The sequence below is a fragment of the Rhopalosiphum padi genome, chromosome 3 (assembly GCF_020882245.1).
Source record: "Rhopalosiphum padi isolate XX-2018 chromosome 3, ASM2088224v1, whole genome shotgun sequence".
NCBI lineage: Eukaryota > Metazoa > Arthropoda > Insecta > Hemiptera > Aphididae > Rhopalosiphum > Rhopalosiphum padi.
Window position 1 is genome coordinate 77,194,494 of NC_083599.1, and position 16,111 is coordinate 77,210,604.

Consider the following 16,111-nt stretch of genomic DNA (forward strand, 5'->3'; position numbering starts at 1 on the left):
TATGGGGGGTGCTTGGGTTAAGGTATAATTGTATTCTGTATACTATATCCTGATGACATGGCCCTTTTTAGTCCTAATTATGTCCTTAATATTTAAATGGATAAACATAACTGACAACTTTAAAAATACATCTAAAACAAATACCTTTATTTAAAAAATAAATCTTCTTTGTAATAAAAAAAAAAAAATAAAACAAATAACAATTTAAACAAATTATATCACATCATTCACATCCACTTATTGTATTCTTAATTTATTTATAATCAAATAATAAAAATAAAATAACAATTTTTAGGTCATTTTGACCAATCTTCTAATTCCATCCTCCTTTTTTTTTCTGAGCGAAGGTGTCAACTACTTGTTTTATATCTATCTCTTTATGAATGTTTAACATGGCTGAACCATTAAGACGTACTTCAGACATAGTGGACCGTAAATAATTTTTCAACCTTCTCAATGTCGAGAAAGATCTTTCTGCTGTAGCTGTGGAAACTGGCAACGTGGCAAAAATTTGTAATAATATTTTTATGTTGGGGAAAAATTCATTGCAGTATTCTAATGCCTCAACTGCAGTTTGTGGATTATTTTGAACGTTTGTCCACTTATTTTTCCACAAATGTATTTCCGCTTTCAATTCTAAATCTGAACCCTCAATATCATCACAATAAAATTTAGCGGATTCCAATATACTTTTAGTATCATAAAAGTTAATATTTGAAGGGATTAGACCTTCTAGTGCAATAATATTATTAAACTTTTCATTGAATCTAGAATCAAGTTCATGTATAATATGATCTAAAAATGGTATAAATATAGTAACTTTAAACCAATCCATAGGCTCACGAACAACTATGTTACTTCTTTGAGTTTGCTGACCACAAAGTCGAGGGATTTTTATTTTTTCTCCAAACATTTGAGCTTTTTTGGCTGCATTCTCAAATAAAGAATTAAATGTATCTTCAGGGTTTTCCCGTATGCTATTAAAAAGAGCTATTATATTTTTAATATTTTTTTGAGCCATAGATAAATCTTGTTTAGAACTTTGCAGTTGAATGCTTAAGGTCTTGGTGTATGCAAATAAGTTTGCTACTATCTCAAGAGACACAAGAAATTCACTTCTTCTTACACTAGAATTAAAATTTGCTGCCTTATAGGATGTTTCTCTATTAGAATCTTTTTCTAATTCTTCAAGTGCGATTAAAATAAATTTATACAAATCATGAAACATAATGATAGAGTTATGTCTTTCTACCCAGCGAGTTGCACACAATGCTTTAAGTTTGATTTTATTTGGATGAGATTCAGTGCTATCATTAGATATTACCCTGATTAATGTGTTATTGCGTTTCGCAGATAAAGATAAAAATACTGATACGGAACCTACTATTCCAAACATATTTCTAATTGCTGGTATTTCGCATGCTTTTGAAATCGCTAAATTTAACCCATGGCTAAAGCAATGGGTATAAAGAGCAAGTGGTTGTTCTTCTAATATTAGTGCTTGCACACCGTTATGCACACCTATAATCCATAAGTAACAACTAATAAGAACAGTATTTATATACTTTAATAACATACTTTTATAATAAAACATACTGACATATTAGAGCCACCGTCATAACCCTGGCCTCTCAGATTAGCCAAACTTAAACCAAAATCATTTAACTTTTTCAATATAACTTGTTTAATAGATATGCCTGTTGTGGAAAATAATTCTGTGAACCCTAAAAAATCTTCTTTAATTACATATTTTTCCATATCTACATACCTACATTTTATAAATGAATGTTATTTTTTAGAATTTAATTTTTATAAAAAATTACACAATATATAAAAACATTAAAACATTATTTACCTGACAGAAAATGTTATTTGCTCTTTGGTACTAATATCGGTTGTTTCATCGCATAGTATAGAAAAATATTTTGATTTTTTAACATTTGTTACAATATTATTAACAAGAACTTCATGAATAACTTCAATTATTTCATTTTGCACAGTTTTGCTAATCATTGTAGCATTTTTTGTACAATTTTCTAAATGTTCACGTAAAATTTCATCTCCAGAATCTAATCGAAAAGCCAATAGACTGCGAAAAACACCTTGATCTCCAGTTATAGCAGAGTTAATTTCTAATTGTCCATCGTCACGATGACCTCCCCAGATAGCATTTTTCTAATGATAATATCCAATTAATATCATATCTTCATTACAAAAATAATAATATCAAAAAAATATTAATAAAATTTCAAATAATTATTTTGAAAGATAATATTATAAAAATATTAATAATATAACATCATAAACAAGATGATAAATTGATAATCTGAATTAATTATCATTATGTTGTTAAAAACGAATTGTTTAAAATATATTTTGAATATTATAATATTATGACATTATAACAGCAATAATAATATTATAGTCTGTAAATATGTTTAATATAGTATCAAAACCGAAATATCTAAATTATATTTTGAAATTATTAATATTATAATATCATAATTGAAATAATAAACTAGAATTCTAAAAATATGATTATTTTGCTATCAAAAACTTAATGTCTAAATCTCATTTTGAATTTATTAATATTATGGTATAATAATTGAAATAATAAAATATTATTCTGAACATATGATTTTTATGTTATTATAAAACTAAACTAATTATAAAATATGATTTTTAATTGTACCTGAAATCTGAATTATATATAAATAATATAATATACATTATATATTATGTATATATACATATATGTGTGTGTGTGTGTGTGCTCGTATTGAATTGTAAATTATTGAGAAAACAAAAACTGTTTTATATCTTTTAAATCGTAATAATTTCCCACTGTGTTTTAGTCATTATGTAAAGTATATAATTGTCCATATTGCAGTCATTGAAATAGGGCATTGTGTATACATTGACAGGGACTCGAGGCATTACACACATACACAGTCGTAATCGTAATACATATAACAATATAGCTACAGCCTACAATAACTATTTTTGAACACCCAAAACCACCAGTCTGGGCTATATTGACTATATTGTATAATATTATACGTCTTTTAATAAAATATAATAGCGTATTTATTATAGCAATAATTTACTATTTAGTTGTGATCGACGAATGTTTTCGCTGATGACCTTGGGAATATAATATGTACTTATAGTTTGTTTTCGTATAAGGGCCATTTGAGCCGTTCTCGCGCGACCACGGACTACGATAGAATTGACTGGAAACAGTGGAAACGATAATTCTATCTTCGTCCGTTCTTGCGGTTCTGAGCGCGACGAACGATCATTATCAGTAGTGCAGTGTGTTTATTATTCACTTTTCTATTTTTAGTTAAGGATTTTAAATTTTGTTGGAAAATTGAACGGAGCGTGGCGGTTGCGATAAACAAACCGGTATCGGCGGTACGTATATTATTTATATCATTATTTTTATGATTCGACATTTCAACATAACCTACCATTATTATATTATCTAGTGTGACTGTAAGTTTTGTTTTATTGTCTCCAGCTTGAGTGACGATTATTTTACCGTATAATACTTAGTATTACTTACTATAGTGTTGTCTATGATCTTGCTACAGACGATTTATAACATTTCGTTTCTCGTGTGCACTGTTGGCACTTTGGCAGTATTAATTGGCACTTATTGCGGTGTCTATGTGTACATATTTTCGAAAAACCCGAAGTTTATAAATTGTAAGTATCCGCTTTACATTTTACTACCCACGTGTTTGTAATGTACGGTATTATAGGTACCAGTTATATTTATTCAATTTTTACGTTAACAATTTGGCATAGGCACCTTTTTCATTAAATGTTTTTCTTAAATATATTATAAATGATTAAAAATAATAAAGGTATAATTCTAGTTTATGGCCCAAGCTCGTTTTTAAAAGTTATTATTGTTAATATCTAATGTTTATCAAGTTACTGACTACCATATGTAAAATATTGGCATCCTCTTTAAACATGCTAGATACCTATTATACTGTAATATTGTTTTAAAATAACTAAATAGTTCCAATTGGCAATTACTAATATCATTTAGGTGTTATCTTTAATTTTGGCTTATTTATTTTAAGAATAAATTATGTACTCTTGTATAATACCCACTATTAAACACCTACCTAACTGATATTTGATTAGACTTTTTTTTATTATTATTTACACCTAATGAATAATTATAAAAATATCTATAATAAAAACATAAATTAATAATTCTGTAACAACTGTTCCCTATGCATATTTAGAATTTTTAAAACAATAAATAAACATTAAATAGTTTTGATTCTAAAATACTTTTTTCAGTTTGCGGCTCTTATATTATTTAAACATGCCATTTCATCAAAAAAATTTTAATCTGAGTGTTCGATCCAAAAGAAGGCGGGTAGCAGAAGAATTAAAAAATAGTGTTCCAATAAATTTGGTTGACCCTGTTTTGTCAACATCTAGTACATCGGATAATGTCACTACCACTTCACATTTAAATTCTAATTCAGACAATATATTATTTTTACTATCCAACCAACCAACCCAAAATTCCAGTAATCAATTAAATGCAAGTCATATAATTATTCATCATGATTTAAATGATAGTCAAATCATACCAAATAACTTAAGCATGTATCATTCTGAAAAACATAATAAATCTCATTTAATTGATGAAAATATAAATTTTGAACCATCAGACCTGCCATCTGATGATATTAAATGTTTAATTAAAAAATGGGCCATAGAATTTAATATACCTCAAATTGCCTTAAATATGTTATTGAAGATTTTAAAACGACATAAATGTTTTATTGATTCTTTACCTCTTGACTCCAGAACTTTGATGCAAAATAATAATAAACATTTGGGTATTTCTAAATTAAAAACTATAGAACCAGGTTCTTACTACCATTTTGGTATTGAAAATGGTATAAAATTAAATATGGTTGATAATGTTAGAAATGCATCTGTTATTGAAATTGCTGTAGGGATTGATGGTTTACCGTTATACAAATCGAGTTCTGACCAATTTTGGCCAATTCTTGCCTACATTCGTCCAAATGGTCGTGTCTTTCCGGTAGGAATTTATCATGGGAAAGATAAACCGTCAGATAGCAACAAATTTATCTTAGATTTTGTTGAAGAAGCTAAATTATTAATGCAAAATGGTGTTAAAATAAACGGAAAAATGTATGATTTCCGTGTTAGTGTATTATGTTGCGACGCCCCCGCAAAATCGTATGTTTTAAGGACTAAAGGTCATTCTGGTTTTTCTTCATGCTCCAGGTGTGAACACGAAGGAGAATACATTCAAAATAGAGTTTGTTTTCCATACTTAAAACCAGAAAGATGTCCCCCCAAACGTACTCATCAAAATTATATAATACGGTTAAATGAGGATCATCATATTAAAAATAATTCAATAATTGCTACATTGCCTAATTTTGATGTTGTTTATGGGTTTTCTATGGACTATCTCCATTTAGTTTGTCTAGGTACAGTCCGTAAACTAATTAATTTATGGATCAAAGGCCCAATTAAAGTGCGTTATCCTTCATGGAAGATAAATGAAATGTCGATTTTAATGAACAATTTAAAAATTAATATCCCTTGTGAAATTGCCCGTAAAACTAGAGGTTTTGATCAAGTTAATAGGTGGAAGGCCACAGAATTCCGTACTTTTTTGTTGTATGTAGGTGCTATAGTTACAAAACCAGTTATATCTGATTCTCATTGGAAACATTTTCTCAATTTAAGTATATCTATGATCATATTACTAAGCCCAGATTTCAGTGAATATATAAATTATGCTCGTAAATTATTAGAATCTTTTGTTGAAAACTTTCAAATCTTATATGGTAGTTATTTAATTTCACATAATATACATGGCTTAACACATATATGTGATGATTACATTAATTTTGGTCAACTAGATCAATGTTCAACCTTTCCATTTGAAAACTATATGGGTACTTTGAAAAGAATGTTGAGAAAACCAGATAAGCCACTGGAACAAATTATTAATAGATATAATGAAATGGCTTCAATCCCTTATAATACAGAGAAAAAAGATTTTTATTTTTCCGGGCCCCATAATAAAGGTCCATTATTGGATAGTGCAACTACTATAAATTCACAATTCACCACTTATAAATGCGATAGGTTTACACTTAAAACGCATATTGAAGCAGATTCTTATGTTTTAACCAAATATAACAATATAGTTAAAGTTTTTAACATTATTCAAGTTGGAAATGAAAATGAAGCTATTATAATATGTAAACAATTTATAAATCCTTTCCCCTTATTTAAAAAACCAATTGAGTCAACACGTTTAAATATTTATGTGGTTAATAAATTAAATGATGAATTAATTTTATTTAATATTAAAGATATAAAAAAAAAAGTTTGTGTTTTCCCTTCTGGTGAAAATTTAATTGTTTTTCCATTATTACATTCTTGTTATAAATAATAAGTGCAGTTCTAAACTCTGTAAAATCTAGATACATTTTTAAACTATAAAATATGTTAAACTCTAAAATGTAATTTGAATTATATAATTATTATTTATTATTATAAATTATATATATGTATACAATACACTTCAACCAGTTTAATACTTTTAATTATATTATACAATTATAATAAAAATACTCTGTATCTTTTTTTTTTTTTTTTATTTATTTGCTTATTATTCTTTGTAAAATAAATATTTAGAAGTTAATAAAGGGTTTTGTTAATCGAATACGGGCTAAATAATCCATCAATCCCTTTACCCAATCTCATTCAAATGAACTATACTACTAAAATTGTTTTAGATAACTATATCATACATCAGTGGTTTTCAACCTTATTTGGATCGCAACCCCCTCCAATTTTTATTTTTTTGTAATGCGACACCCTTAAAAAAATAACGCTGTTTTATTCATCAAAATTTGATTAATTATTGATAAAATATTTATATGGTATACAATTTTGATTAATTTATAATACAACATTATTTTAAAACGTATTGTTAAGCATTCACAGTAAATTTAAGTATAAAATACATCAATAAAATTTTAACAATGTACGATTTAACTTGTTATTAATGTGTTAATGGGATACTTGAGCTAAGATTACACACACTCCTTGGCATGTTATTGTATAAATATAGAAAAAAAAATTTCTTTATTTTATTTTTAAATAATATGGAAAAATCATTTTATCTATTATTTTTGACAACCTCTAAACCTATCATTTGTGACCACCAAAATGAAAACCACTACCATACATGAGGAAACCTTCAATTATATCTTTAATATGATATTTATAGGTAATGAGAAACACATTTTAAGGTGTGTTACATTCAGATATTAAAGGGGATATTAATGAAATATTATAATTTGTAATATGTAATAATGTTATATTGATATGTATAAACTTAATCACCTATTCATTTTTATAATAGATATAATTCCATGATGTGGTCAGTAATTATTTTTGAAAATGATAACTCTATTGAAGCAGTTCCATCAGTTTGGTATCGTAAAAATACATGCGCGTGGCCAAAAAAAAATCAAAAAAAATATATTGAAAAACAAGTTATACCAAACAAAACAGATTTTTATTTTTTAAGAGCTCGTAAAATTGGGAAAGATGTTGGTAAGAACTTAGTAGTAGATAATTTAAAATAGCAAAAATTAAAATGTAATTAGTATGAAACAAACATTTATTATATAATAATTTAATTATACACAGGCTATCACTGTTTTATAGATATTAGATACAATTTTAAATTTTTTCTAGAAAATTATCTTGATGCTAGAAATAGAGCAAAAAAAGGAGAAAATACATCAAACTTATCTGACAATGTTGATGAAAGTGTGAAAAAACGAAGAAAATTAAAGAAAATATTTTCAAATAAGAAAGATAATTGCATGTGGAGTCCTTCTACTCTCACTCGTGAGTATCAGTATTACATAATAATATATTACAAATTTTAATGTTTTCATTTTATTTAAAACATTATTTTCATATATTTGCTCATGTAATTGTATATATTGTAATATACTAGCTAGCATTAAAATTATTTTGTTTTCAGATTCATCATCTGATGATACTGATAATGATGAAGTACATATGCCAAATATATCTTCATCAGTTCCTTCAGGTAAAAATACTTTGTAATATTGTACGTTATTGTTATAAATGTATGCAAAAATAAAGACATGTAGTCATTGATTTGTGAATAATATATTATGTAAAAATAAGTATTACTTTAAAATAGATGAATCATATTCTTATAGATAAGTTGTGCTTATTTTTTATTTTTTTTTTGTCATACAACAATAATTTAAAATAATATTGTAGATGATTTAGTATTCAAATATGTTATAGGAATCGAAAAGACAAGTCTAGGCGAATCATCGAAAAGAAAACTTAATTTTGATGAATCACCACCACTTATTATTCATAATTATCAATCAAATAATAGTCAAACAAACTTTAATATAATGTCAGAGCCTATTGAGTTTCAATCTGCATCTGTTGACAATAATATAGTAGTAGCTGCTGGTAAAATTTTATTTTATTTTAATTTATTATATACTTATTGCATATCTAGGTTTATACGAAAAAATATTTTCTGTGAACTGAAAAAATATTTTCTGTGAACTTGTGATTAATTTGCATCTTTTATTTTTAAAGATAACACCGATGTTAGTCAAAATGTTGAAGACATAGTAAATAACATTATTAGAACGACGGCTTCACCTTTTAAAGTGACAAATATTAATGATACAACGACAATAGAAATAACTGAACCGTATATTCCACTGCCATTGACACCAGCTGGTTTGCAATCTTTTACAAGTGATTCATTAATTGGTAAGTACCAATGTGTTGAATTTATAAAAATTATAATTAAAAAAATGGGTAAAAAAATATTTTTTGCAGATAAAGTAAACAAAATTAATCGTACAACCTTAAACACATGGTATGAAATAAAATCAATGAATGAAAAAATCGAAAAATTGGAGAATAATTTATTTATGATTAGTAATAACCGTATGCAACTACATATTGATGACAATTCTTTTGAATCTATGAATACATTTGAAGTTATGATGTCTGTTTTACCCATAGTAAATGAAGAAAGTCTAACAACATTTGAAAACAATCTTTTAGATAATAATTTTAAAAAAAAAATAGTAAGTTTTAGTGTTTAAAAATGTATCACTATTATAACTATAATTATATTTTAAAATTAATAAAATGCTTTCTTTAGGTGTGTGAGTTATCGCGTTTAGTAAGGAGTACTATTCAAAGTACTACTCGTGCTATATTAAGATATTTATTTGATGATTCATTTTTACAAAGCTATAGTTACAAGGGGCAAAAACAAAAAAAAGTATTTTCAACTTTAGCCCTTTGTTCAGTGATTTTTGGTATGTATGTTTTTTATTATAATGTAAGGTTAACCATCAATAATCAAATTTATGTGTAATAGATTACAAATTTTCTAAGATTTATAATTTTTTCTAAGATTTTCATTTATTATATCACTTATTTCCAAACTATGAAAAATAGTCATTTGAGCTGTCTTACAATCTACCTTACAACAATCTATTACTATAAGAATATTCATTTAAAAAAAATTATGTAAATTGATTAAATTAATAGTTTTAATTAAGTATGTATAAACATATAATGATTTGTTAAATGAATATATTGATTCATAAATTGTTATTTAGTACAATCTAAGTGTAAACATTGCCAAATATAGGTATAGACACAATTACTTTACATTGAACCTATTATTTTAAGTTGATAAATAAATTCTGTAATATGAATGTATTGATGAATTCTGCCACTGTCAAAATCATCAAATAAATAGGTCATCTCAAATTGTTGTTTTACTAAATACAATTTTTGATTCACTATTATAAAAAGCATAATCTAAAATTAACTGTCCAAAAAATTGATGGTGATGAACTTAAGAATTTTGAACTATATAATAGCTTTATAAATTAACTCTATTAAAATTAAATTTCTTTTAATTGTCAGTGGTTAGTTTTAATTTAATTTTTTATGTTTTGCTTAGTGAGATTTAAAAACAGATAGAAATGTATAGTTATAATTTTCTCTTAAATAATATGTTTATTATTTAATAAATGTATTATATTTTATTTGTTTCAGAATCAATTAAAAGTATTGGAAAATTTAAAAATTACAATACAATAGATGTAGAACAATCAATAAAAATTTTTATTGCAGGTGCAAAATTCCGAGAACAAAGTAAATTAAAAACTAACAGACACAATCATGCAGAAAGCAATCAAACAATATAATAAATATATTTATTATACATACTTTTTTAAATCTATAAGTATATAGTAAATAAAACAGAATATAGTTTAAATTGTTTGTATTATTATTTCTATTTTTCATTAAAATGTCCTAACTATATCTATGTGTTTACTTTAACCGTAATAGTAATAATAAGTTGGTATAATGAATTGATTTTATTATAGAAAGACAAAAAGCTAAAATGAATACAAGTGTATATTAATAGCCATAGGGGTGAGAAATTAAAATATACAATTTGTATGAATATGTATTTATAACTTTTCAAATAAATAATTATATAGTGAGCAGTTACTAGAATTGATCAAAATATAATTAAATCAAATTTGGTAAACTATCTAATGAAATTGGGAATTACAAATTATGGGTATTTTTAAAAAACTAATATTTTTATGATGGTATCTAATTAATATTAAATTAGTATAACTTTAATAATGATTTTTTTATGATACTAATAAAACAATAATAAATTGTCCGTAAAATAATATTTAATTTAAATCAAAAAAAGTATGTTTTATTAATATTATTCAAATATTATTTACTTGTCATAAAATTTAAAATAATTTAATAATGTAATTCTGACGGCCAAATAGCGTTTTATTGATATATTAAAAACATTTTTCTGATCAAAATTTGATGAAAAAAAAACGTTTTCTTATTGATAAAATAAAAAAAATAATAATATAAAAATGTTAAAATAACGTTTTTATGCTATCTGGGTCTTAGAGGGAGGTTATTATGACCACAAAATATAATACTTTTTATTATAGGTACTAAACGTTTTTTATTTTTATCGATAATGGCCATGGATTTTTTATTTAAAATTGTTTTAACAGATTTACTAGAATTATAGTTGTCAATGAAAGCGCTACTTTTCTCAGCAGACAACAAGTGGTATTCATTATTTCCATGTTTGTTTAATAGTTCAGTAGCCTTTCTATAATTAACAAAAGGTGTTGTGATAAATGTACTTAATTTCTGAAAATTAAAATACATCTCGACTTAGTTAAGTACAGTATAATTTTTTTCAAATTTATATTCCTAAAATTGTATTAGTAGTATTTTCATTAAACAGATTTTATTTTTAATGTAATGTACATTAGAAATTATAGCAAAGAATAATGTTACCTGATGTGCTTTAGAAACACTACTTGGAGCAAAGCACACACAATATTTACAAAATCCTCCATTTTGTAGTTCACTGTAAGCTAACCAATTATAGCGTCTAAGCCAATCAAGCTGAAAATATCTAGTCTGATTCCCTTGTTTAATAGCTGGAAAACTATACTCTACATTTGGAGCCCATGTATTTTTAAGAATCATAAATTTCTCTTCATCTGATAATATATTCTTACCAACACCAAGACCAATATCACTTGCATTCATATTGACAGAAGCAGTTTTATTTTCACAAACTAGTACCTAATATTTTATAAGCAATATAACAATCATAATATGCAAATACTAAATTATTGTATTTGTATGTATTATATTGATGTAAAATGAATTAATTTATCAATATAATACATTAAAAATACTACAAAAGTTAAAGTTATTACCGAAGGACAAATGTTATTAGAGTTTTTATGTTCTGAGTGTTCTGATCCTAAAGCAACTGTGAGTGTATTTTTTTGTAATGGTTCAACATTTACCAGCTTGAAAATTTTCATAAGCGTTAAATGCAAAGCAATTTATTTTATTGAAGTATATAAAAATTAAAAAAATTAATTAACTTCAAACTTACTTCACTCTGTAACTGTTCATTATCATTATTCCTTTGTTTTTTTTGGAAATAAGAATGTATAGGATTTTTTCTTTTCTTTTGTTCCATTGTTAATTAATAATTTTGTATTATAATTTATAATATGATTAATTTAATAAAATTACTAATTAATATAATAATTTTAATACTGTTATTTACAAATGTTAGTAATAAATAATAAGTATAACACAACAAATTAACAAAATATTATTTTCAAATTTATGATAACAGAGCAATATACAAATAATACCGCGGATTTAAAATAATATAATCGGTATTCAATGTAAACTACTATAACTAAATATAACTATAAATAACTATATATAATTATATATAACTATAAAACTACTTATAGGTAATGGTAATATTATCTACATCATGGACAATATCTATGCTTTAAGCAGTGTGACACAAAACACAATATTCATGTTTGATACCCATGGGTTGTGATATCGTATCGTTCCAGTCACTTCTGGTTATCACTTATCAGTATTGTTGAGGAAAAATTACTTATATAAAAAAAAATATTAGTTTTATTTTGTTATCAATTTAGTATAACGTACCCGACCCACTGAAAAGTACATATAACGTAAATGTAAAATATTTACTTTTAACCAGGTAGCAACATGCCGAGGGGGGTGCTATAGCACCCTAGCACCCCCCTCTGGATCCGCGCCTGATTAATATTATAAATAAGATTTTCAAAAATGTTTAAAAAGGAGTATCCAATTAATAAGAAGTATTATGAATATAGAAAAAGACATTCCTATCAATAATGAAGACATACTAAATATTTTTGAAAAAACCGAGAGGCGTATACAATTACATTAAATATATCTATTTATTTGAGTAAATATTTCATGTTATATAATATATATATATGTCGCATCCACTTAGTTTAATCGTATTTTTCATGAAATGGATATTCATTTCATGAACAACGATCATATCGTGTAAGTCAAATTTTAGTTCAAATGGACATATATTTTATCCATTTCATGAAATGGAAACTCTTATTTTACACTTTGTGTAATATTTTTAATTAATTACATCAATGGGTAACATTTTGTGAAATTGAAATAATAATATTGATACGAGTACACGAATCTAGTATCTTTAAATTGTAAGCATTAAGATACTAAATAGGTACCTATTGTAGAACTTACTGTACTATACTAATAAGTAATATGTTATCGACACCTGTTATCGATAAATAATCGCATCAATTGTATGAGTGTAATAGCACTCTGGAAAGTTTTTATTTTTATTTTTATATGATGCCAGTACGTTCTCTGACTTGATGCGAGCCGTATATTAACGTTCATTACAAGGAATACAATTTATAAAATGGAATTTGATTCATTTGCTGAATATTATGAAAAATTACGGCGCAACCCATTTGCGCCCGAACCCATTTATCGTAGCCCATTTGCGCCCCAAATCATAGCCCATATGCGCCCGATTCAGATCAGGTGAAAATCGTGCAACCTTGCCATTTATTGAGTATATTGGCGTGTAACTATAAAAACTAAAATAATATTTGATCGTTTCCCAAGCTAATCCTCGACGCATTTCGCACCACAAATTGCGCTGAATCATTTCACAAGCACTTCAACTCCCAATTTTATTCACCTCATCCTCCATTGGCTAGTGTAATTTAAAATTTAAAACTTATACAAGTAGAATCATATCTAAAAATAAATGAAATCAAGAAGGGTAAAATAAAACCACGACGTAAAGAGGAAAAAGAAAAAATACAACATAATATTATGAAGCGTGGAATGAGTACAGAGGAAAACACTTAAATAAAATAGAATACTTAAAAAAATGTCTTATAAATTTCGGGGAATCAATTTATAATAACTGTATGATTATTTTAATATAATTATAATTTAATTATTTTTTGTGTTATTAACATTCTTATTATTGACTAATGTACCTATATTATTAATTTTGATTATTTTTGACAAAATAATAAATTTTTGATGCAATATAAATAATATATATGTATATATAATATGTATACTGTTTAGTATTTAACATTATTTTTAAAATTATTACTTTTTTTAATTTTGATTTTACATAGAATTGTATATTTTTAAACAACAACGGCAACATTGCATGCAAAATGGGCGCATTTGGGCTATAAATCAGTTTATTTTAAGTTTTTTATTTTGGGCGCAAATGGGCTGCTCTTGGGCGCAAATGGGCTACAGCCGAAAAATTAAATGCCTACTATGTAGGCAAACCCGGGAAAAAACCACCCACCAAAAATGAGGTTCAATTAATAATTGAAGAAATATTAGCGGCCAAAATAAAAATGTAAGTAATTGTTAAAATATACAAAATATTTACACTTCAAATAAAATTATAACAATCAGCCATCAGGGCTTGTATTTCAAAAAACTATTTTGTTTTATGTTATTTGGAATTAAGAGAACGCTATACCCGCAGTGTTGTCTCTGTCTTACTAACGTACATCATAAAAAATTTTCATTCAGTAGAATACATTTTGTGATGTTAGCTTTAATATTAGAGTAAATTTACCTATGATAAAATTTAAAGGTAAGAATATTATATAGACAATGACATATGCTTTTAAGATATTATTATTTTAAAGTGAGTTATGAACATTTTAAAGTTGTAATATTTCACATAGCTGTAACTCACTTTAAAATAATAATATCATTAAAAGCATATGTCATTGTCTAGATATTATTCTTACCTTTAAATTTGATAATAGGTAAATTCACTCTAATATTAAAGCTAACATCACAAAATGTATTCTTCTGAACGAAAATTTTTTATGATGTACGTTAGTAAGACAGAGACAACAAATGCGGGTATGTCCTCTTATGCTTTTATTAGGAGTGCGATGAAAAAAATAAAGAACCATAATACATCATACAAATATTAAAATGATGAAATAATATTACAAAACTAAACACACCAACTCGGAACTCAGTATGGCTTAGTAAAAGGGTGGTACAATTCAGCAAGTTTAAAACCCGCGACATCTAATTTTTTAAAAATTACCCAAGTTAATAATGATAAAGAACTTACATTACGTGAAACAGTTTCTCATATTTCTGGGGGACAAGGTTTTTTAAGTTGCATTTGTAAACGCCAATGTGAATCAAAACGTTGTGCTTGTTTTAAAGCTTCGGTAAAATGCAACAGTCGTTGCCATAGCTCTAGTATTTGTAAAAATAAGTAATAATTTATTATTTATATAATACAATATTACATAATTATAATAATCATGAATAAATGTAATAAAATGTACTCGTATCAATGTTATTATTTCGATTTCACAAAAAGTTACCTATTGATGTAATTAATTAAAAATATTACACAAAGTGTAAAATAAGAGTTTCCATTTCATGAACTAAAATTTGACTTACACGATATGATCGTTGTTCATGAAATGGATATCCATTTCATGAAAAATACGATTACACTAAGTGGATGCGACATATATAAATGTACCATGTATGATACTAAACTACTTTTAGAATTGAATAAATACAGATACCATTCTTAAAAGTATGTACTTATAAATAATTTAAAAAAAAATGTGTTGGGGCTTGAGCCCCCCCCCTAAACATTTTTCCTATTTGCGCCACTGGCTGACTACCAGCCATTACGAGTGACCATCAACCGATACACGCTGTATCATTCGAAAATTACAAAATTACAAAAGAAAATAAATATTTATCAAGTGAAGTTTCGTTACCTACTCAAACTTAAAATCGACAATATCGAACAATCTAAATAACTACATCGTTATAACCGGAATACCTCAAACCACAAATGAAAACTATTCTGAAATCGCAAAACGAACACCATTATTAACTTTACAAAATCATCGACTAACTTTTTTTTGTTAATTCTTGACCAACTTCGTGTTTAATTGAGATCATAGCTAGACCACAAAGTCGTTCGTTATTCATTGCTGAGCGTAAGTAGGTATGTCTTGGTAAGTATCAATTTCGA

At 25.8% G+C, this 16,111-nt stretch overlaps 2 protein-coding genes across 2 annotated transcripts; one reads left to right on the forward strand and one right to left on the reverse strand.

Moving 5' to 3' along the window:
• Positions 1 to 313: 313 nt before the first annotated feature.
• Positions 314 to 1,758, reverse strand: LOC132925765 (52 kDa repressor of the inhibitor of the protein kinase-like). Its single transcript, XM_060990131.1, has 2 exons — positions 1,601 to 1,758; positions 314 to 1,541 (listed from the first exon to the last, which is right to left on the reverse strand). Exons 1-2 carry the CDS (start codon positions 1,756 to 1,758, stop codon positions 314 to 316), a joined length of 1,386 nt encoding a protein of 461 aa, XP_060846114.1.
• A 993-nt stretch (positions 1,759 to 2,751) lies between these two features.
• On the forward strand, positions 2,752 to 10,396 carry LOC132926299 (homeobox-like protein HDP1). Its single transcript, XM_060990646.1, has 9 exons — positions 2,752 to 3,711; positions 7,457 to 7,650; positions 7,795 to 7,950; positions 8,090 to 8,158; positions 8,386 to 8,562; positions 8,695 to 8,874; positions 8,944 to 9,197; positions 9,275 to 9,434; positions 10,186 to 10,396. Exons 2-9 carry the CDS (start codon positions 7,467 to 7,469, stop codon positions 10,335 to 10,337), a joined length of 1,332 nt encoding a protein of 443 aa, XP_060846629.1. The 5' UTR covers positions 2,752 to 3,711; positions 7,457 to 7,466; the 3' UTR covers positions 10,338 to 10,396.
• The last annotated feature ends 5,715 nt before the right edge of the window (positions 10,397 to 16,111 follow it).

What these genes read in the sequence shown, in the direction of transcription:
- LOC132926299 (XM_060990646.1), top strand. Translation starts at nt 7,467, where the DNA reads ATGATGTGGTCAGTAATTATTTTTGAAAATGATAACTCTATTGAAGCA. An exon ending in TAAAATTGGGAAAGATGTTG is followed by an intron (nt 7,651 to 7,794) that starts GTAAGAACTTAG and finishes AATTTTTTCTAG; the next exon opens with AAAATTATCTTGATGCTAGA. An exon ending in TACAAGTGATTCATTAATTG is followed by an intron (nt 8,875 to 8,943) that starts GTAAGTACCAAT and finishes TATTTTTTGCAG; the next exon opens with ATAAAGTAAACAAAATTAAT.
- LOC132925765 (XM_060990131.1), bottom strand. Translation starts at nt 1,758, where the DNA reads ATGGAAAAATATGTAATTAAAGAAGATTTTTTAGGGTTCACAGAATTA. An exon ending in TATGACGGTGGCTCTAATAT is followed by an intron (nt 1,542 to 1,600) that starts GTCAGTATGTTT and finishes TGTTCTTATTAG; the next exon opens with TTGTTACTTATGGATTATAG.